Below are 24710 nucleotides of genomic sequence, written 5' to 3' on the forward strand. Positions count from 1 at the left end.
GAATATATGCATAACAATTTCCTCACACCATGCCAATGTCTTCCACTGGTAGGGACAGGAAAGCGTTCAGCATAATATTATAAGGACACCAGTCGGAAAGAGCACAGGATGTTTTTACAACCTTTGCAGATGTATCATGAAGATTCTCCCGACCAGTGGCGTAGCGTGGGGGGTGCAGTGGGGCCGGCCGCACCAGGCACAACACCTGGGGGTTAGGGTTAGGGGGCGCAAATCCACGGGTTAGGGGGTGCAAATCCACGGGTTAGGGGGCGCAAATTACTTGCCTTGCCCCGGGTGCTGACAACCCACGCTACGCCACTGGTGTGTCATTCCCTCTAACCACTAGGTGATACATTACCTAATCAATGACTCAAAATGATTATTATCACCCGGTACTCCACCCAAATTTACCACTGGAATGGTGGCAGTTTGTGGGGTGGTGGCACTTACTTAACCCCCTATCAATGGCATCAGTGTGACCTACTGTGGGGCAGAGGGGTGAGGTAGTGGCGAGGTCAGCTTGGTGCAAACGAGTTGAAACATGGTGGAAATGCCAAATTGTCAGTGGCAATTTACTTTTCCCTGTTCCAATTAAAGTTAAACACTTTTGCATCACATGACGTAGTTAACTGGGCTTCGGTGTATTTATAATTGGCTGGTTCCCTCCAGATGTTTTGGAGTGGAGACTGGGGCTGATGGGAGTTGTAGTCCAAAGCATCTGGAAGGCTGAACTTAGCTTAGAAACATTCTAGTTGAAATAGTCTTGAGGCATCTCTTTCAAACTCTCTTTTAACAGATTGAAGCAACTGAGATTGAGTTGCTTTCTATAAAGTGCTTTTCTTAGATATTATGAGAATATCTCATAAAAATGCCATTTTAAAAAAAATGCAAGAAAGTTCCATGTTTAAACATGTTAAAAGTTATAGCTGAAAATAATCAGGAGGATGATTCCTACCAACCAAGAAAGAAATATGTTGATTTTTAAGTGTGAATTGTATTGGCACTGTTTTTTTATGAGCCAGTAAAATATAATCAGGATAATTAGAGCGGAAATACAGTCCCTTAATGATGTGATATTTAATTGCACCTTTATGAATGAGCTGACACATTAGAGCAAATCTCTGTTGAACACATTCAACGTGTAGTGAATTGTTCCATTGACTCAATGTGTGTGTGCCCTTAGACACCTCCAATTTAACACCTATTCCCACAATTAGAAAATGTGAAGTAAGCAGGATCTTTTGGGAATGTAACTATGTTTAGAGAAGGATGTTCTTTTCCAAACAGGATTCCAGCACAGGATGAATGACTTGTGATTGTTTCCTCAAGGTGCATTCTAGAATGACTTTCGAACAGATTTACACGGCTGCCAAATTTGCTTCTGTAGTGTTTAATTCATTGATTCTGGAGTCTTGTCGGGAGCAGCGGTGTAGCGTGGGTTGTCAGCACCCGGGGCAAGGCAAGTAATTTGCGCCCCCTAACCCGGGGCAAGGCAAGTAATTTGCGCCCCCTAACCCCTAACCTGCCGCCGCTGCCAGCTTCTTCTTGCTGCTGCCTGGTCTGGTCTGGTGTGGTTCTCTTCCGCGCTCAGCGCTGCGCTGGGCGGCCGCTGCACTGTCCCTCCCCCAGATAGTCCCTCGCTCTCTCTCCGCACCGCACGCCTGGCACCCACCCCCTCCAGAGTGGGCGGCGACCCAGCGGCTCGGATCGGATTCGCAAAGCCAGCACTGCAGTGAGAGAGAGTGAGTGAGCCAGGTAGGGGCAGAGAGCTGCGAGTGCGAGCACGCCCCCCCCCAGATGTTCTATTAAAAATGTTTAGGGGTACTCTCATTTTCCTACTCATATTGAAATGCTGCCCCTCAATGAGGCAAAACTTAGATTCACAAAATGTTTAGGGGCAGTGATTTTTTTTCTTTAAAAAATGTTTAGGGGTACTCTCATTTTGACTCAAGAAAATCCCCATTTTATAGTTCAAATCTAGAAAAATAAATACAGTAAATGGACAAAAGTTCAAAGATTCACAAAATGTGTACTCCCAGAAAAAGCACTACATACATAAATACCTACATACATCATTTTATTTGTATGCCGCCTTTCCACAATATAAACAATGTTCAAGGTGGCTTTCAAAGTGAAAAAAGTTATACAATTCAAAACACAGCAAAAGTAGTCATAAACAGTAAATAAAACATCAAAAAGTACACAATCAAATAGAACAATTTTCCACATACATCATAATAAAGATTCAAAATAAAGATACAAAAATTTAATATCAATAACAGGAACAACCCTCAGCTCAACAAAAGCCCCTAAGCAATATCCCAGCCCAAGAGTTGTCCAAAAAAATGAACTTGCTTATCAGATGGCCTTATTCAAATCTCCAGTATATTTCAGTGGAAGCTTTCCTACCTTGTAATCTAAGCATTGTATTGTGGCATACATAACCTTTCACAGAAAAGAATCCACTTTGTCTGATGCCAGAGGTTGTACAGTCGACAACAGGTTGTGCCAAAATAAAGCAGTTGATTTTAAGATGCTACAAGACTCTTCTTGACTCTTTTTGCTGCAACTGACAAAACAAATTCTAGAGGGACAGATGTGTTAGTCTGACGCAGCAAGTGCATACATAACTCATTTGTGATGGAATAAGATGCTTGTTGTTCTTATTTATTTTATTTTTGCATAAATAAATAAATGTGTGGAATCTGTGCCCTCTCTGTCTGGGGATTTGGGAAAACAATAGGTCAGGACATGGAGCATCTGTGAGAAAGGAAGCACCCAAATTGGCAGCAAGGTGGGGTTGTTGGGATGGCTAACCCTTCATTTGAATGCAAATGTTCCTTGAGAGCAGCCAGTTATGTGTGACATCAGATAGAACCTTAGTAAACTGTTGGCCCAGCACCTGGTAATACTATTGTTAATCATGTGTAGTAAAGAGACCTCAGGGCTAGCATGAGTCATTCATAGAGCCAGTTGGGGCTAGAAAAAGAGAGTGAGAGAAAGAGGAGGGGGTGTGACATCAAAGGAGTAGAAGCAGGATGCCTTGGCAGGACAAAGCTAGGGTATGAGCATCATGTATGTGAGTTATCTTTTGGAAAAAGAAGGCAGCATGTATCCAGGATCCGTAAGGTGCAACAGCAGCAGCAGCAGCAACAACAACAACAACAACAACAACCTGCCGGCACAAAACTTTGCCTCCACAACACCCTACGCAGATTACATGGGATACCATCCAATGCAAAATATAGACCACCGTGGACAACCTTCAGGGGCTTGGGGAGCACATTATGGCCTGCAAAGGGAAGACTGGAATACCTATGGCCCAGCACCTTCCAACACTGTGACCGCTACGCAAATGAATGGATCATCTCCCGGGCAGGTTTCCTATAGTTCTGCTGATTACAACTCCTTGAATCCCGCTGGATCAGGGGCTTTACCTTCTGTAAATACAATCAATACAGAGCAAATCTCTCCCCACAGTCAAAGACACAGCTCTTACGAATGGATGAGGAAAACAGTCCAATCCACTTCAACAGGTATGTTGGCGAGGACTAATCTATACACAGAAATCTCTAGCATTATTCTGTGCCATCTCACCCACACACCTCTGCAAGGGAATACAAAACTCTTGCTCAAGATGAGAAAGATTGCTTCCCTAGACGTTGTCTATGCTTTTGTACAAATTTGATTTATTGTCCTTCTGACATCCATGAAAGATCAAATATAATGAAATAATTACCACATGCAATGTGCAGAAACGGGTTTTAGGGAGCGGGATAAGAGAATATTTAATTGAAAGTGAACTGGGGTAATATCCATCTAAGTCATACTTAAAGAGATTCACTGAAATAAATGGACTTAAAGTGAATGATTTCAATGGGGGCACTCTGAGTATGACTTACGTTAATTGATTTCAATGGGTCTACTTTGAGTATGGTTTAGTTTGTTATTACCCAAAGTCTTTTAAATGAGATAATTCGGCAAATATTTTTTAAAAAATATTCAACATAACCTTATGCCTGTTTATAGGAATTAAGTCTTACTCCCATATAGGACAGCAGACTGAAACACGCTGTTTTGGTAGCACTGTAATTGAATATATGGCTCATTTAAAAGTAAGCTTCTCACATTTTCTACACACTTGTATGACTGAAAAACTAAAATGGTCTTGAAGGAGAAAAGTTATATTCACATAAAGCTTCACATCTTCTGAGGTCTACATGAGAGGGAGGTCTGCAGCATCACACCATGGTTATATGTTCAATTTATAGGGTTTCATGCATTAACACTTCAAATGGAAACAGTAGATGAAAGGTCATCCTTCACTTTAAAATGCTAGGCATGCTCAGAGGCTGCAGGGATCTAACACACACAACCAGCTTGATCTTTTCATAGGAGGTTCAATAGTAAGCTGGTGAAATAAAAATTGTATAAAATATATCTCGGAGCTCCAGGAAAATATTTGTTAGATAATGGACTAGAATAAAGGTGTTGGCGGGGTGTGTGTGTGAGGAGGCAACTGCCAGATTACTAAACACTCAGTAATTATACTACTATGGACAATGAAGAACAAAATTCTGGTTTTAAAGTGCTGCATTAAAAAGAGAATCCACACAGCTACTGTGTGGTTTGACCACGGCTATTAAGAGACAGTGGAAGTTAATTGCTGCAATACCTGGTGCTCCATAACACAATGCATAATGCCAGGATCCCAAAATGAGCCAGGCACACTTTTGCAGGCAATCCTTCAAAGAACAATAGTGCTATTAAGGGGGGGGTGTTAAGTACTGCAAAACTTAAATGTATTTAGCTTTCAATTGAATCCTTTGGTTATGAGAACAGTAGCGTAAACATATTATCCCTTGCTGATTATGTAAAGTACAGGAAACTCTGATCAGTGATTTGAACATCTAAGAGCTCAACTGTGATATTATGGCTTTCTGTTAATCAAGCCTCATGGAATGCTGGGGCACGTAAATCTCAAGGGGTTAATCAATGGTTTAAATTATTTCTTCCAAGTGAAGGATTGTGGTAAAGTATCTCTCTAAAAACAGGCTACTGGAAAGGTCTCTATTGAAATAACTTTCAAATAACTTTCTACATTGCTTTTGAGGCCTCTTCTTATTATATCCCACCTTCCGTCAAAGGAACTCATGGGTTCCCTTCTCATTCTATCCTCACAAACACCTTGTGGAGTAGGTTAGGCTGAGAGGCAATAACCAGCTGAGTGAGGATTTGAACCCTTATCTCCCCGAACACTCTAACCGCCACACCGACTTTTAAAAATGCTGCTATGTAAGTACCTAGAGTTGCCGTTCTTAGGTTTCAGCACAGTCCCTCTCTCTGGAAGTTCAATCTCTGAGACTCAAATCCTACACATGCTGAAGGTTGCAATCTTAACTCCACTTACCTAGGAAGACCTCTGAATTAATATGATTTGCTTATGAGTAGACATGATTAGGATTGCGCTGTTAGCCACATTTGAAACAGGGTGGAATTTTACTTACAAGCAAACGTGCACAGAATATTGCTGCATGGCTCCTTGTCGGTGCCCAGCCTACACATACAATAGAACAATTAGATCTGTCTGATATATCTAACCAGACACAACAAAGAAAGTAAGTCTTCACACAGCACACGGCTAAACTGTGGAATTTGCTCCAATAATGTGATGGCCACCAGCTCAATAACTGTGTTCTACTTCCAGTGTCAGAGACAGTATGTCCCAATACCAGGTGCTGGGATTCACATGTGGTGAGAGTTGCTGTTGCTTGCTGGCTTCCCATAGGCATCTGATTGGCCACTGTGAGAACAGGATGCTGAATGAGGCAGGCCTTTGGCCTAATGCAGTTTTCTTCTTATATTTTTATGTTAACAAAAATAACAAATTCCAGAGGGGTAGCTGTTTTAGTCTGTGGCAACAAAAATAACAAGGAGTCTCGTGGCGCCTTGAAGATAAATAAACACTTCCTGTCTCACAATGCAAAACCAGATTGGTAGACAATTCTAACTAAAATTAAACACACCATGCTAGAGCCCTTTAGAACCTAACAAATTAATAATATAAGAACTGTCCTGTAAACAGGAACCGATTGAGCTGCCCGGTCCAACATTCTGTCTTCTGCAGTAGCCAACAAGGTGTCATGAACATTTCATGAGCAGTGCACAACAAAGCAGTGCTTGTTTGCTTCCAGAAATCGGGACAGCTGATAGAACCTGCCCTAAGGTTATTTGGCAGCAAAGTGCTTATTCAAATGCCCTTTTTGGATGCTATACTCTCTACCATCAGGAGTATCAGCAGCTCTTCTTTGTACAGAATCCAAGTGGCCAACAATTAAGGCAAGAACACTCAGTTAAAGCATATTTTAAAAATTGTTACTATTGAGCATTTTTCCTCCACTGTGCTATACGGAATTAGGTGATAACTAACTCTGGAAAGCAGCTTGTCAATATTTTTTTAGATTATTATTATTTTCCAGAACTGAGCTCTGCTTTGACCTTGAGAAAGAGATTGGATCTTCTGGAAAGAATCCAAATGGAACCTACAACCAATTAGAAACACAATTCCCCCCCCCCTTGGTATATACTCTTGAGAACAGAACCTTTTAGAGCTAGTTATCTGACCCAATTCTCACCAGTTTCCTTATAAAATGTCTTTACTGAGCTAAGTTTCTAAGTGCTGCCCGCTGCAGTCTTAGATAGCCACTACAACAAGGTAGACACATGCAGACAGACTTTGTGTTTGTGGTCAACATCAAGTCATCTGTTAGCCTGTTAGCAGTCAGAGCTTTCAGATTTATTTGTCAAATATGACAAAACCAATATGATGCATGCCTTGTAAATTTTTGACTTTCTGTCAAGCATATACTGCTACAAAGACTTGGTAGTTAACATAGCAGATGGCCAAACTTCTCCTATTTGGTTCAATTGCTTTATATAGTTTATTTAGTACCAGCAGTGGCAGATGCTCCCCTGTGAAAAGAGAAGTATTAGGTCAGAGGTTGTCAAACTGCTTTCAAGGGTATTGTGGGCTTTCAAGAAGTTTATCAGGGGTTCCTTGATGAGTGTTAACACTGGCTAGCTTTCTCTGCAAGACAGTTTGACCAGAAGCTGAGCACTTCTTTTGGAGTATGTTTGCCCAGAGAGAACAGACCTGCCTTTAAATAATAAATATCCCCTTCAAATGCAGAGAGCCTATTGTTTTGGTTTGTACATTGGACCTCCACCCTTTTGCCATCACATTTCATTATTGGTGCCACCTTCTCATGCCACAATGGAGAAGGCACCGTGGAGTTCAGGTCCTGCTTGCAGGCTTCCCATGGGTATCTAGTTGGCCACTGTAAGAACAAGATGCTGGACTAGATGGGCCATTGGCCTGATCCAGCAGGACACTTCTTACACTCTCGTGCTCACTTTACTCCAGATCTTCCTCTGCTGCTGCTGTATGAGGTTTATGGGTTTTTTCAAGGTACAGCCTCATGGTGAGGAGAAACTTGGTCCATGCCATGTGCCTGTGTCTTTTCCCTGGGATCTGCTTTGTTTTCTACCAGAATCTTAAAGTTCACCAAACAGAGTCAGGTGCAAAATAGTGCATAAAGAGGCCCAGTTTAGGTGTAACAATCACAGTCCAAAAAACCAGTATTCCATGGATATTAGGTCAAGAGCTAGCATTGTGTATATATGTGTGTGTGCTTCCTATTACCATTCCCTCCCTCCTTTGTTTTCTTGCAGGCCTTAATGCAATATTTCCAGGGATTGTTAATCCATTATCGGTTTCAGGAAATCCAATTTTTAAGAGAAGGGACTTCTCTTGTTACTACTGCTAAACAATAAACAATAAAGGGATTTTGTTTGTTTGTTTACAATCAAGTAGTACTGTATATAAATTGTGTTAAATAATTTAAAAAATACTGTAAATCACTGAAAGGTCTGTTAGTAGATACCAAACCTCTTCTCTGCATACAAACACAACCCCACTCAAGAATTTTCTGCAGTAGGCGGAAAGGTAAATGTAGAGTGAGTTTCCTGAAAGTGGGAAGTTTAAAAGCACATTTATACCACTTTAGCACTCATTGCTTTCCCCAAAGAATCCTGGGAGCTGCAGTTTACCACTCATAGAGCTATAATTCCCAAACCACTCTTAGCAAATTATAGGGGGTGATGTGATTGGTGTAAATAGATGAATACTGTCTTTTTATAATAAATTTTTATTAGTTTTCAATTACAGTACAGTCCAATAATAGCCTCATTATAACAATACCAATTTATAATACAATTATTAATAACAATCATTCAAATACCGAATTATACAATTTAAAGTGGGGCCCCTCATAACAATCTACCCCCAAACGTTTTTCAGACATCTGCTTTCTTTCCTTCTCCCATCAGACCTGCTACCCCCAAAGGCCTCTTAACTTAGGAATCTTGTACAATGGACTGTCGCTTTTCCCTATGTTGCTTTCCTGATCCTAAGCACATGCAGAGATGAGAGTCAGGAGGGAAAAATAGCAAACTTTAGCTCCCCATAGCCAAAATACACACAAAAGAGTTTTGTCCTTTAACTGTAACTCTGTACAAGTTGCTCTGATTGCCCTTGACACCATATGTGGAGATATCTCCACATACTTGCAGTTTTCAGACTTCCTCCAACGTCATAGGCAGAAAGCCCATGTACACCTGTTGGTGGCAATCACTAGTGGGAAGATTGCTGCTGCACTCTGGTTCTCCTAGTGTGCTTCCTTTTGAGGCATCTGGTTGGTCACTGTGAGAATAGGATGCTGGACTAGAAGGGCCTTTGGCTTGATCCTGAAGCCAGGTTTTTCTGAAGTTTTTAAATTTGACATTTTCTCTGGCCCAGGGTTCACTTTTGCCCCCTTTCTCGAAGGATTTAGGTAAAAATATACATTTATGTGGGGATTACATTCTGAGGCATCACGCACATCAGTGAAATCTTATATAACTGAACTCCATTAAGAAAGACTGTAAACACCAGCTCTGCCCTTTTAGTGATGCTTAAGTGATGTCTTTATGACGTTTCCAGGTCACTTTTGGGTTCACCACATTGCATTTATACATGATTGCACACATATTGAACGCACATAAATGGGGGGCTGCCTGTACTGTGATGCCAATACTGACAGGAATTTAGGAAGCTGTCTTGCACCATGCCAGGCGATTGGCCCCATCTAGATTAATATTTCCTCTACAGTGACTGATAGCAACCCTCAAGGGTTTCAGAGAGGAGTATTTCCCAGTCCTACCTGGAATTGAACCTGGAACACTTGGCATGCAAAGCAGATGCTCTGAGACTTGGCTGTAAGCCTCTGTTTATTTTTGTTGTGCAGTCACTATTAATATTGTGAACTGATAGGTCCTTGTTTCAAATCTTGCCTCCTCAGCCATGAATTCACTAGAGAAACCACCATCTCTCTTCTTGAAAATGAGGATGCTTTTAATACTGAGCTACCTTGTGTGGTTGTTGTACATATTAAAGAGACAATGTACAATATGTGAGGCAACATGAACACTCTAAAATGCTACATAAATGCTAAGTATAGATACAATAGATGCCTATTGTATATATTCTCCTACCATTCTTTTTCAGAACAATTCAAATCCAGAGCTGCAACATGGAAACAGGAGAGTCAAGGCAAGATACATAAAAGACAAATATTGGTCAGCCTACCCCCCACCCCCTGTCAAGATAGATAGATAGATAGATAGATAGTAAAGGTACCCCTGCCCGTACGGGCCAGTCGTGTCCGACTCTAGGGTTGTGCGCCCACCTCACTTAAGAGGCCGGGGACACTTCCGGGTCACGTGGCCAGTGTGACAAAGCTGCTCTGGCGAGCCAGCACCAGCGCAGCACACGGAAACGTCGTTTACCTTCCCGCTATAAAGCGGTACCTATTTATCTACTTGCACTTAAGAGTGCTTTCGAACTGCTAGGTGGGCAGGAGCAGGGAGCGAGCAACGGGAGCTCACCCCGTCGCGGGGATTTGCACTGCCGACCATACGATTGGCAAGTCCTAGGCGCTGAGGTTTTATCCACAGCGCCACCCGCGTCCCATATATATATATATATATATATATATATATATATATATATATATGCCTTAAAGACCTACATGAGACTGAGTGATTAAAAATATAGTAATATTAATTTAAGACACAGCCTGAGAAAATGTGGGGGAGGAATCTGCAAAATAAATTTACAATTTTATAATATGTTTTAAGATAAATTTTCCAGTGCTGCATACCAATTGTAGAACAAATTTTAAGAACCACAATTATAAAAAAATCAGTCAAGAAGCAGAACAACTTAAGAATCACTATATGCAATCAGGTCTACGGACAGATTAAAAGGTAGATTAGGGATGTAATCCTAAAGCGGGCCTGAGAACATGTAATTTAAGGAAAATGATACTTTGCTTTGGTTTGCATCCTTCCCATAACTCTCCGGGATGCTGATTTGATTTTGGTGGTTGTGTATTATTAGCTGTAAGAAAAATAAAAGGAAACTGTCAGTCATAATATGTGAAACTCAATTTTTAAAAAACAAAACACTTTTGTGCTCAGAGTAGACCCACTGAAATTAATAAAACCAAGTTAGTCATCGTCACTGATTTCAATGGATCTACACTGTAAAAGTAAGATGAATACAAACCTTATAGTACAGAAGGGGTGGTGCAAAGGTGGAGGAGAGAACTACTGAAGATTATTCATCCACCTTATCCAATGCCCTCCTGCACACCACCTGGTACGATGGGCCACAGCTGCGCTCTTGTCATTTAATTTTTTTATTTTTTTAAAATAGCCAATATAGAGCCAGTGTGGTTAAAGACTAGGAGCTGGAAGACCTGAGTTTAAACCCCAACTCAGCCATGAAACTCACTGGGTGACCTTGGGGCAATCAGTCTCTACTGCACTACCCCACAGGAGTGTTGTGAGGCTAAAATGGGGAAGGGGCAGAACCATGTACAGCAGCTTGAGATCATTGGAGGAAAAGTAGAATATAAATGTAAGAATAAATGTAGAATAAATACATCTTTTGTCCTGCTGGAAACAGTGGGAAGGAAATAAAATCTAGGGCTAACGTAAGAGGCATTAACTGGAGTGGGAAGCTGTTGGATCTGAGCTTTTGCTTGGTCCATCCCAGCACTCCTCTAATATTGGGAGGGCAAGTTTGGGTTCATGTTTGGGTTCCCTTACACCAGCTCTCCCTGTCTGGGGCGGAATCTTTTTCTCCGTTGGGAGAGAGAACTGGTGCTTCCTTATAGCCTTTGGGGCACCCTCCCAGGAGCTACATAATTGTAAACCTGAGACCATTGAAAATGTCTGGGTAAATAAAAGTCTTTGCCTGATAAGGAAAAGGCAGTGTTTTGGTGAGAAAACTGCAGAGAGAGTGTGCTAACACCAACATGTCACTCTACCTGGTCTCTATCTGCCTCATCCAGGGCCGGATTTAGGTTTGATGAGGCCCTAAGCTACTGAAGGTAATGGGGCCCTTTATATGTCCAGCTGTCCTTTGTCAACAACAAATTGTCACTGCTTTTTGTGTTGAATATATGCTATATGGTAATTTAGGGACCTAATAGGTATCTAACCAGTGATATTTTAGGGAGCAGTCTAGCAGGCGGGGCCCATTACTTACATCATAGGAGCCTACAAAACACTTGTTGCTGTATGTAGGTTTTATTTTAATTGTTTTTTGTCTTATATTTTGAAATGTAAAATTTGGGGGGGGGGGTCCCATGAGAGTGGGACCCTAAGCTATAGCTTGTTTAGCTTATACGTAAATTGGGCACTGGCCTCATCTCTTAAGATTTATCTTAACCTGTCAGCAGACACATGTGGATGTAGGCAGCCTCAGAGATATTCTATTGTTTTATTACCAATTTAATTTATTAATAGCTTCTTATGCAATACATAAAAGCAATTTCACAATACAATGAAAACAAATTTAAGCTAAAACAACTGCACATATAAAAATTGTTAAAACAATAGTGGTTTAAAGATTAAAACCAACAGCACAATGAATTGTGCTCAGAAACAGACAATAAGTTAAGCTCCAAAATTGGCAATACAGTGGTACCTCGGGTTACAAACACCTTGGGTTACAAACAGTTCAGTTTACAGTCTCTGCTAACCCGGAAGTTAGCATCGGGTTAAGAACTTTACCTCAGAATGAGAACAGAAATCGCGTGGTGGCAGCAGCAGGAGGCCCCGTTAGCTAAAGTGGTACCTCAGGTTAAGAACGGTTCAGGTTAAGAACGGACCTCCGGAATGAATTAAGTTTGTAACCAGAGGTACCACTGTATATATTGCTGCCCAGCAATATAGTACTCTATTTTTTTTGGGGGGGGGACAGCTACATTTCCCAAGTAGTCTTCAGTGCCAGCCTCATGCACAGCCCATTGCAGTAGTCTAATTTGGAGAAAAGGGCATGAAAGCAGAAAGTATAAGGAGATGGTCCCACCTCCATATACTTCCATTTATCAACAAGCTAAGAGTGCAATTCTCCATGAAGACCTCATATTATGTTAGCTCTTCTTCCACAGCTGCTGTTCATTTTAAGGGAGCTTGCTCAGAGGAATCTGCCACAGGATTGTGTCCTATATCAGTTATTTAATACCATGAAGGTACATGGCACCTCACAGAATAGCATAAGCAAATGACAGTAAAACCCTTTAAAACTTTGACTGTGGAGGGATAAATAAGGGACAGGTAAGAGAGACTCATATACCAAGCAGTGAATGAGAGTCAAACATTATAAAGCTTTGTTTCAAGGAAATGAGGACTAAGATAGGCCTTTGGCCCTCCAGACAGTGCTGGAATTCCAACCCCCATCAACCCCAGCCAGCATGGCCAATGGTGATGGGAGTGATGAGATGGTGATGGGAGCTGGAGGCCCACAATTTCCCTATCCTTGAATTAAGTGGTTAAAACAATGGACTGTATTCAAATATGTTTTATTCAAAGTATAACCATTAAAATTAATGGATGTGCCTAGTTTAGGCCCATTAATTTCAGTGGGTCTGCTCTAAGTAGGACTTACTTGAATACAACCCAAAATAAGGCTAGATTTGCGTATCCCCCACTTCTATAATAAGTTTAACAATTACATCAGTCACTATGCTAACAGTTGAGCTTCAGATCTCGTTCACATTTTTGCCCAGGACCATTTCTTTGTTGCTTTGAAGTAGATTTAATGTGTATAATTAGAACTGTGTCCCCATCACACAAACGAGAATATCAACATGGCCTCTTTTTTATCACCCTGCAGAAGTCACAGACATAGACTAATTCATGTGACAAAGAGGATGTTAATGATGTAAAACAGGAGCAACTCTCAAGCAAGGAGGACAGGGTGAGCCAGAGGCAGTTTTCATGCTAATTTATTTTGCTTTGTAAACTAGCTGTGAGGTCTGAGCATCCCCCACCCCGCCATGTCTTGCCCCTTACATCCATTGTCTTCAGTTCAGAGGCCTCTCTGCCATGTCAAGCAACAGACCCTCTTTTGACACCTCTTCCAGCTTTGATGTGCATCCCTGTCTCTTCCTTCTCTTCCTTTTATTTAGCAGTTATACTGCCGGAAAGAGTGACAATTTTCACAGCAAATAAAGAGGCCCGATCTTTGCTTTTATTGTGTTCAAAAGAAACACTCTGTGAATTTTATGGCCAATAGGAAAACTTCCCCCACCCCCTTCCCATCCCACACAATACTCAGGCTGAGTCACAGACTGGTAAAATAACAGGAGTATCCTAATACAGGTCAAATATCAGGTGAGTAGTTTCATGGCATTTAGAACAGCCTGATTTCCACAAAAGATTACAAATGAACACTTAAATGGCTCTGCCCTCACATTTGCACATTGTAATAATTAATTTTGAAACAAGATACAACAAAAACTTTTCTCACCTGTTTTTTTAAAAAAGGGGCTAGAGCCCAAGAAACCACTGGGAATCACTATATTCCCCCACCACGTGCCCCAAACACACACATACAACAATGAATGGGACAATGTTCCAATTGTTTTCTTTAAAAACGCAAAATACAATTCAGCCCAAATAAAGCACTTTTAAGTCCTGTTTACTGTATTTCAATGGAATACATATTGACTTTTCTGGGGCTGGTTGTACAAACTGCACAAGCAAAACAAAGTCTGAAAATTAGGTAACTGTGGCAAATTGCGACAAGTTGTTTTGTACATACAATTCCTTGCTTATTTAAAAGCAGGTAGAGGTTGAATGTTTCCCTCAAGAAGAATAACTTTATGCAAGATCTGAGACAATACCAAGATCCACAGGCAGAATCCACACAGAGCTTGAGGACATGTTTAACTCTCCCATAGCAAACAGATCAAATGTGCTTCATTTTGGCTAGATAGTACCCTATTTGCCTTATGATATTGAGTAAGTAAAGCAGTGGTACTAATTGTAAAGAACTAGGGAAGGCAAGAATGGTGAACCTTTTACAGAGTCACATTCTCTTCTTGCAGGGCTGGTTTTGTTGTGACAGTGGTGAGTGGGGCCTCAGATAAAAGTAGACAGAGGAACAAATGTAAATTGTGCCTTTGAACCATAGGCTTATTTCTACATACACCCACACACCCCTCTCTATTTTTCAGTTTGGCAGTCAAGAGGCATTATCAGAGATCAAGGACACCTTCCAGACAGGGTATGGAGCAGGGCTGCTGAGGGTTGTGGCTTAGGAAGTCCTGAGGGCAGCCTGAGGAGAGTCTTGAGGGCCAGTATTAAAAGGGTTTGTAGAATGATTAAACAATTTAGGACTAGTTCAAATAGTGCATCCCACTCAAGCCTTTATAGACACCTATAAAAATGTAATGGACACATTGCTATTCTCATTGGAGCACTGAGAACATCTATAATTACCAGGTTTAACTGCTAATTTTTCCACACTGTGTTAGAGGGCCTTTTCAACAGAAGCACCAAAGTGGGGATCACCCTCTGAGGTATAACTTGTACCGACTTTGTACAGCTTTTGTCAACAGGTCAAGATTCACTTCCTTGCCTAGGCTTTTGGAGAGGTGAGGTGGGGTGATAATCCACTCTTTCTGCTGCTTCAATGTGCTGTTGCTTTTACGTATCCCATCGTGGGGGCCCTTGGATGAAGAGTGGGCAATAAAAGTGATACAGTCACCTGCTCTGCTCCTGGATCTGATTGGTTCGGTGGAGGGGCAGGAAGTGCTTCTTGCACCCCCACCCTCCACCCAAACCAATCAGATCCAGGAGCAGAGGAGTAACTACTCTTTTTCAAAAGGCAAAACAGAAATAACCTATATAACAGTTTGCTAAGAACTATAACATGAAGAGCCCATGCTTGAGCTTGTTTTTCCCTTTCCCTGCCCGTTCATTTTCCCTAGTGTGTCAATGTCTTGAGCCTAAGGACAGGAACTGTATTAGTACTGAGCTTGGTAAGTTGCCCTGGGAGATCCCCCCCCCAAAGGGCAGGGTATAAATGCAACAAACAAACAAACAAAGTTGAGAAAGAAATATTTAGTCATAGAATTGTAGAGATGGAAGGGACCCTGAGGATCATCTAGTCCAATCCCCTACAATGTAGGAATATGCAGCTGCCCCATATGGGGATCGAACCTTCAACCTTGGCATTATCAGCTATAACCCACTAAGCTATCCATGAAATTGTTTATTTTCAGTTAATAAAAATTAAATCCTCTTGATAGTAAGAAAACCGATTTACAAAAATACAAATATATATATATATATAGGTTTAAAGCAGGTGTTGAAAAACATTCAAATGTTTATTAAAATCAACAAAAGCTAAAAATAAACGAAACACATGTAACTTCTACATTTCTAGATAGGCTTTCCCAAACAAAAATGTCTTTGACTGACACCAAAAAGGGAACAGTGAACTAGTCCCGAGCTATTAAGCAACTACTGTAATTGTAACCTCTTGAAACTGGCCTGGTTTCAAATGGGAAACCAGTGCAGATCTGAAGAGAAGTGTATGCAGACAGGATCTAACTCCTGTAAGCAACCATGCTGGAGAATTCTTCACAAACTGTAGCTTCTGGATCAGGTTCCAGGGAAGCCCCACAAAGAGCGGACTGCAGTAATCCAACTTTGAAGTCACCAGTGCTGGAACTATTGTGGTCAAGCTCTGCAGATTGAGGAATGGCTGTAGCTGTCACCCCATTCACAGTTGGTAAAAGGTGCTTCTAGCCACTAAGGCTATTGGAGCCTCCAGTGACTTGCACTGGATCCAGAAGCATTTGCTACACTGTGTACCTGCTTCTTCAAGGGGAGAATAACCATGTCAAGGAACGCAACAATAGCCCATATTCTCAGCCACAGGAACCACTCACCCAGTGCCTCCATCTTGCCAGGATTCAAGCTTATCTCACCTCACCTCATCCCAACACCAGTCCAAAGCCTACATGACATCTCCTACTTCAGATGTTATGGAGAAATAGAGCTGAGTGTCATCAACCTACTGATGGCACCTTAACACAAAACTCCAAATGGCTGGCCACAGTAGCTTCATATAGATATTAAATCACACAGGGGATAGAATGCTATTCTTTATGTAGAATATTGTGGAATGCTCTCCACAAGAAGGATTGCCTGCCACATTTGTTACAAATCTTTAGGCGCCAGGGAAAACATTCCTCTTCTCCCCAACCTTTGGCTAGTTAAACAATCTATGGCCTTTTCAACTGTGTGTTGGTGGTGGTGGGATCATTGTTTTTGTTTGTTACTATCTTATGTATTTGTTGTGTTTTTATATTGTTAGCCGCCTTGTGATCCTCAGGTGAAGGGCAGTATATTAAAGAGAAAGAAAGAAAGAAAGAAAGAAAGAAAGAAAGAAAGAAAGAAAGAAAGAAAGGGGAAGGAAGGAAGGAAGGAAGGAAGGAAGGAAGGAAGGAAGGAAGGAAGGAAGGAAGGATAGTACTGTATTGGGGATACAACAGTGCCCTGCAGCACCTAGCGTAACTGCCAGGAAGCCAGAAAGCACTCTACCACTACTATTTGTCCCCTTAGGTAGGATTCGAACCCCTGGGACACAGGGCCCTCAATTCCCATTCTGAGTCAGTCCAGAAGGATACCATCATCAATGGTACTGAAAGTCACAGAGAAATCAAGAAGCACAGTCACACCTCCTTTATTTCTCTCTCTGTATAGTTCATTATTAGGACAACATACATAGAATGGTAGAGCTGGAAGGGACCCAAAGGGTCCTGCAATGCAGGAATGTATACACATACAAACTACTACTGTCAAGAAAGCGAGAGTATGCAGGAGTGCGTATCCTGGCACTCTCCATAATATATGTATACATCTATATTTCAGTCAATCAAGACACAAACATGAGACATGCCAAATTTTCTGGTTTAGAAATACCTATGCGTATTTTGTTTTTGTTTTTTTCTGAACAGGTAAAACAAGAACAAGAGAGAAGTACCGCGTTGTTTACACAGATCATCAGCGATTAGAACTAGAGAAGGAATTTCATTACAATAGATATATTACAATCAGGAGAAAGTCTGAACTTGCTGCAAACCTGAGACTTTCAGAGAGACAGGTAGAGTATGGTTTCTAATACAAAATACTGGACCAAATTTGGGTGGTGTTAAAACAAAAACTGCAAAGCTTTCAAGGGAGGTATGTGTAAAATGGCTCAGTTCAACTCACCATGACTATTTACTTTAATAATGTTTTATAAATAAGTGGTCTAAATGTTTTATTATTTATAAATAGACAAAAATTGCCATGAACAAGGTATTAAGCACACCTTATTGAGTGCTCAGATTTTGAAACGGTGACTATGGTTATTTTTAAGGTTTTAAGCTCGAAATGGGAGTGAAAACTTGTGGAATGCATGAAGTATGCTTTAAGAAAAGCTAACTAGCATGCTGGCTGTGGTTGATCGGAGCTGTTGTCCAACATACCTGGACAGCATCAGCAAAGGCTGCATTAAGGTTGGAAAGATAGGAATGTACCTTAGACCAGGTCACACTGTTTATCTCACCCTTTACCCTGAGAGGCAGCAGTAGGGAACTTTCCCATTACTTGCCACCTGTGCCAGGGACTGAATCTGAGCCTTTATGCATGCAAAGTACATGTTTTGTGCTGAACTACTGTATGAGTCCCCCTCTCCCCAAGTTGTTGCCAACTTATCAGAAAACAATCAGCACAGCCTGCTCCTGCCTCTTTAACAGTAGTTTGATATGCAGGAGTCATTGGATGAAGCTTTTCATGGCAGGCATGTAAGATATCTTTCAATATTTCAAAAATGGGAAGACTATTGTGTGTTTGATAACACTACTATTCTCACAGTAAGAATTAGTAGCACACTACATACCTGCCCCCTCATTTCAATATCAGGCAATACTGTAATTCTCTCAACTTCTGATTCACTTGGACTTAGTTTGTCTTGCCCATATAATATCTCTCGCAGAGCCTGGGAGGCAAGAGCAGTGCTTTTTTCTGGGGGTACATGGGGGTACGCACACCCCTAAACATTTTGTGAATCTATGTTTTGCCTCATTGAGGAGCAGTATTTCAATATGAGTAGGAAAAAACATTTTTTAAGAAAAAAAGCACTGGGCAAGAGTATCCAGTTGTTAAGACACATGAACAGAAAGCATCTAGAAGTGGTGCCATCTTGGTGGCACAAGATGCCACCAGAATTTGAGTAAGTTCACTCAAAAGTTAATGAGGGTGGTACATCTGTAACGCTAGGTGAGGGTACTAAAGACGGCACTGCTTGCTTGCACAGACACATTGCACACAACTTCTTAGAAGCACAATGTATGTCCCTTCCTGTCAGATGTCACAGTCTGCCAACAAATGTAAAGGGTGGCAAATACATCCATTTTGTTGCTTTGCTGCCCCTCACATTGGACCCAAATGTGCAACACACACCTTCCCAGTGATTTAATTAGAGAAAGGCATACAAAGAAGGACATATGCATTTATAATTTAGTGGTAAGCAACTGAAACCATTATATTATTTGCCCTTGTAGGTAAAAATCTGGTTCCAGAACCGAAGAGCCAAAGAAAGAAAATTAATGAAGAAGAAAATGACAAGTTTTGATGGCAGCAGCCTCAGTTCCATCCAGAGTGACTCAGGTTCAATGAGTCCCATCCCAATGCCTGACCCACAGACTCATTCAGAAATGGCTGGTACTTTATTCCCACCACCTCCACCACCTGCTCCTCTTCCAATGAATGGCTTACAGCACAATGGAAATCTCCAGCAAGTTGTGGCATCTCAGTAAGGTCATTGCATTAAAGGAAGAACATGATAAAGCATGGGTACATGGAGCACTACAGTTCACAACGGGAATGCCAAAGCTGTTTGCAAGAGACCCAACTCTGCAGCCCCAGCATCACAACAGCCATTTGTAAAATACTGAGAACTTCACATCACATCAAGGCCTGGGACAAAACAGCAAAACATCCTTTGGCAAGGTCACTTGCGATATGGCAAAAGCTCTTTGGCAACCTTGTGTTCTTGACTGCAAAGGTGGTCTGGAAATAGGGGCAGAGAGAAAGGGGGTTATGGCCGGAAAAACTTTTTTGGAATAAATGCCCCAAATATGCAGCCCCATACTTTGCTTGATTTGAGACTGAATAATTTTTACACAGAGCAATTCCAGTAATTTGTTCTTTCTAGAATGTTTTTATTCTGTTCTCTTAACAGGGTGGAGCTAATGACAATTACAAGGAAACGAAGGGTTACACTGAGCCAGTGTAGCTTGTTGTCAGGACTGGGCATATGCTGTGTTTCTGCAGAAGTACAGGAAAAGTAGACAGTGCAGTATTAGGCACAAAATTCAGCTTCCTAAGAACAACTTTCATTTTAAGCAGAAGTTTCTAGTCCTTATGGCTAAAAAGTTATGCCTGAAGGTGCACAGGCAATGCCTGATAAAATTTCAGAACCTAGACACATAGCTAAGAAATATTTCCAGTGCTTGAGGGCAAACTCCTTGTTCCTTGTCATGACCAGCAATAAATTTTGCAAAATAAGGACACTGTGCAAATTTGCTGAGTTTGCACAATGGCTTGTCCAAATGCAGATGTTGCTTTTTAGTGTGGAGGTTACACACCAGCCAACTTTTTGCTGATTGGATGTTTCAGATGTAAAGTTTCCGGATATTTGAATCCATGGGGAAATTGGGGGGGGGGGATAGGTTTGCCATTAAATTATTGTGTTTGGTACAGTATATTAAAAGTTAATAATTTTGGGTTAATAATTACAAATTGAATTTACGTCTTAATTATTATTTTTAATTACAAATGGAGCTACAACTGCTGAGCTGTAATCAACCTAGCACCCCCCCCCCAATTTTTCCAGTTTATAAGGAAAAGGTGGAACCTCCCCACTCCCAGGAACAGGAGAAACCACCAACATTATAGTAAACGAAAATGTTTGTGTAATCTGAAAATTATTAAAGTCCTATTCAGAGTAGACCCACTGAAAGTAATGTAGCTAAGTTAGTATTGGGTCTACCGTGAGCAGGGTTAGCACTGACTACCACCCTGTGTCTCCTACAGTCCTCCACAATGTGAAGCAGACATAAAGCATTCATATCCATAAACAGAACTGTGACAAAGCAAGGAGGGATATTACATGAATTTTAATCAACCTCTTTTTCTGAGCCACCACAATCAGTTTCTGTTTCTTCATATTTGTCATTGTATTTATCATGGACTTCTAAAAGCTTAAGGTTTGCCCAGGTTGAAACAAACTTATCTATCCTTTCACATGTCGTGGGGAAGGGAAAGGCTTGGGGGGAGGGTAGAAGAAATAAAACTGTTTTGTTTTATTTTTTTTCCTGGGTCTTCACATCTCTAACCTGAAGCCATGAAATAAGTTTGATGGCACATCACCAGCTTCTGTTCCATTCCATTGTTTAATTCAAGATTCCTGTGGTTTTAATTTTGTACTTATTTCATATCTGCACGGGAGCTTATGATTTCATGTCTTGATATTCTCAACTAAATGACATCAGGGTTGCTCTGGACACCAGAATTAATAGAGAAGGGGAGGTACTCTTCAAGTTCTGATTTTTAAATTATTAACTAAAATCTACTTCTAAAATTCAGTTGAACAGGAGAGACTCTTGTGCAAAAAGGGGTTGCACATACCTAGTTGTATGCACCTACATTCAGCAGCTGCCAAAAGGAGGTAAGGATGTGTATTTCCAATGGCACTTTAAGACAAATGAGAAGCCACATTTTCATCCATACTTCGCAGTACTAAATGTGATACTCATCTGCACCTAATCTGCACCCACAAAAGCTGAGTTCAGATTATCAGTTTTAAACTATGGCTTAGATCAGGGATGAGGAACCTGTGGCTTTCAGATGTTGCGAGGTTTCAACCTTCATCATCCCTGACCATTGATCATGCTGGCTGGGACTCATGGGAGCTGGATTCCAACACCTGGAGGGTCACATGTTCTCTATCCTGGTTTGGAGGGAAATTAGCTCCAGTGAGATTCCAGTACAGTGGTACCTTGGGTTAAGAACTTAATTCGTTCTGGAGGTCTGTTCTTAACATGAAACTGTTCTTAACCTGAAGCACCACTTTAGCTAATGGGGCCTCCTGCTGCCGCTGTTTTAAATTAGTATTTGAAACGGGGCAGTGTGTTGGAAGCTGCATGTTCAGTTCTCAGTTTAATATTAAAAATATAAGAGCTTGACTGCTGAATCAGACCAAAAGCCTATCTAGTCTATCACTGTGTTCTCACAGCAGCCAACAAGATATGATGGGAAAACTGCATGCTAGAGTACAACCCCCCTTTCCCTACCTGTGATCCACTGACCCAATTGTGGGGTGATCACTGGTGGAAGAAGAGGGGGGCGGGGGAGCGCCCCGTCCCCGGCAGTGCGATCCCAGTGGGGTACCATCGCGGCTGCTCCCCTGCCCACGCTGGGCATCCCACCCCCACAGGTGGTGCGCCCTGCCCCCAGAACATGCGCCACGCACCTGTGGGCGGCGCATCCCACCCCCGGGACATGCGCCAGCCCCGCCCCGCCTGCTCTCCGCCCCCAGTGCCAGAGCACAAAGCTCCACCACTGGAGGTACTCTGTCAGTAACCAGGACAAGGACATAGTGCCAGGCTCCTAGTAGCTGTAGAAGGCCTGGCAGTACCAAAGGCCTGCTGCCACTTAATCTCAGGGGCTGATGTTGAATGCTATTTCTTTCTGTATCTGAAAAGCATTCTGTGACTTGAGTGCACCTAATCCCTGGTACCTGCCTCAGACCATGAGTTCCCACTTCAAGCCTTGACATATCCCAATATTCAAGAACCATACATCCCTCATATCATGATTCATTTGAGACATCATGCCAAACTATGGTTTGCACTATCATTTGGAAACTTAACCAGGATTTGCTAAATGTAGACCATACAATGTTATAACTTGTTAGTGTAATTCTATAAATAGTATCTGTCTACCGAAGAAAAATCATGGCTCAGGGCTGTAGGTGTGCTTTCACATTCTGTCTGCTCAGCTTCATAAATTTACTCCCCACTCGTAGTGCAGCAGCTTCTGGACAAAACTGTGTCTTGCCATTTCAGACACCACACAGAAGCAAAAGCACTGCCTACAGAGAAATGCTATACTCGTGGCCACTTTCATGTCGCCTTGGAAGAAACACATAATCAAATAAGAGGGCACAGATTTGCATGTTCTGATTTACATGTATAGATGCAAATAAATAAATAATTATAATTTCAAATACAACTCTGGCACATATTTCCATAGTAGGAAAGAGTGTAACCAGGTGATCTGTGTTCCTGCTCAGCTGTAGTCTAAGCCTTGCATTCCTTTCTAATGGTATCTTTAAACAGATACTGTACATTATTTTATCCCCTGGAGTTAATAGTTTTATGGTGTTATCTCTCTTTATATGCACTCCTTTACCTCAAAATGCGATAAGGCTCTCTTGCTGCATTTGAGGGCCCTCCTGCTCATTCTGCTGAGTGGGGTCCTGTACCTCTGCCCCAAAATCTGGCCCAGATGGCACCACTGACCAAACATGGATTGGATAACCCCTCGAAACTGTCCTCTATAAAGTATGAAACACGAGGACCCTATAAGCACCATTACATTCAATGGGATTTACTAAATAGGTATAGGATTGCAGCCTCAAGCTTTCTTCACCATGGTTTTGACATGTTATCTTAATTGAACCTAAGTTAACTGCATGTATTTGATTTGTTAAGATGTTACAGAGGAAAATCCTTAAATTTGATATACAAGAGCAGATGAAATCAATTTCAAATTTACCAAAGTCTGCCAAAACGTTTGACTTACACTATTTGCACAGATTTCTATGCAGGTTGTTGATGGAAGAAGCTTACGCTGTTTGCATCCAAAGCCATATTCAAAAAGTCATAGGTTGAGGTCCAAACTAGAACACCACATACTTACCTGTATCTTTCTGTTATGCTTCAAACAAAACAAAACAAAACAAAAAACACACGAGAAGTTTCAAGTTTAAATGGAGGAATAATGCAGGAATGGGCTGCTTAACCTTTTTCTCCTCTAGCTATTTTTATTGTTAGAAGCACATTGCTCTGGGACAAAGGCAGCTTGAGGTGAGCAATTATGAGGAGAAAAGTTAGCAGAGAGGAAACAATTAAACAGCTGGGGTCCAACCCAATAGCCAAGTCCACTCCAACAAGAGATTATTCTTTTTTATTAAAACATTATTATTTTTTACAATAATGGGGGCAAACTACCAAAAACTATCACATGCCGGGCCACCCAGATTGGTGATTTTTCTGCAGGTGTATTCTGCAATATGTCATTGACACAGCAAAAGTGCATTAAGGGTAGATTTATATTGGATTGTCCACATCTCATTCTGCTTTATTAGTTGATGTTTCCCATTATTGCTATCTGGAGTGCACTCTTAAACTGTAATGCAACTTACCGGTAGGTTTGACCAGTGCTCTTTTAGGGTACTCAAGGGTACTCAGTACCAGCACCTCTTTTGTTGTTAAAAAGTGTGACACTTACTGTAACAAGTTCATGGTGAGTACTGGCACCTATTTTTCTAGGAAAAAAGCACTGAGTTTGACAAAAGATTTGCGGTATAAAAAGTTACCAGATTTCAGTAGGAAGTTACAGGACACACACTGATTGGAAATGAAGCCGTATGTTGGCCCCAAAACTTTTGCAGACACCAACAGTATTGAAAGCTAGTTTGAATATAACTATCCCATTACCATCATGAGCACAAATAATCATGAATGCATAATAAAAAGGACATATGGAAGGGTTCCAAGTCTGAAAGGAACAGGAGACAAAGCAAATAATTCACCTCCTGAGTGGGTCAGTGGAAAGTGCTAAATATGTTCATTTTTACATTACTCCGTTATCCAGTTTTGAAAGTTGTTTTGAAGCTCAAAGACTCTTGATTGTCTTAGGCTGTAACAATGGGTTCCGCCTTCTAAAAAAACTAAACAAACATTATAACAGACCTTAAAGTTGCATTATATACACAATTTTTAACAAACCATCCTTTGTTGATGTGGTGCCCTCCAGATGTTTTGGACTCCCATCAGCTCCAGCCAGCATGGAATGGCAAAGGTTGCAATAAATGATGCAGATGTTTTCATTGTAGTGTGGTGTACAGGAAATGTCAAGGCACAAATGCTTTTCCTGTTATTCCTTGTGATCATAAGTAAAAGTACAAAAAA

The 24710-nt window shown here is 41.3% G+C and overlaps 2 protein-coding genes across 2 annotated transcripts in view; one reads left to right on the forward strand and one right to left on the reverse strand.

Moving 5' to 3' along the window:
* Positions 1-216: 216 nt before the first annotated feature.
* LOC309523972 (ras-like protein family member 11A-like) overlaps positions 217-24710 on the reverse strand; it is a 212123-nt gene continuing 187629 nt past the window's right edge. Inside the window, exon 5 of the transcript XR_014215700.1 lies at positions 217-318. The gene's annotated coding sequence lies outside the window, so the exon portion shown is untranslated. The remainder of the gene's footprint in view (positions 319-24710) is intronic.
* On the forward strand, positions 2985-23765 carry CDX4 (caudal type homeobox 4). Its single transcript, XM_082208286.1, has 3 exons — positions 2985-3536; positions 17424-17569; positions 19014-23765. Exons 1-3 carry the CDS (start codon positions 3065-3067, stop codon positions 19266-19268), a joined length of 873 nt encoding a protein of 290 aa, XP_082064412.1. The 5' UTR covers positions 2985-3064; the 3' UTR covers positions 19269-23765.

Source organism: Podarcis vaucheri, assembly GCF_965113315.1.
Source record: "Podarcis vaucheri genome assembly, chromosome: Z".
NCBI classification, from domain to species: domain Eukaryota; kingdom Metazoa; phylum Chordata; class Lepidosauria; order Squamata; family Lacertidae; genus Podarcis; species Podarcis vaucheri.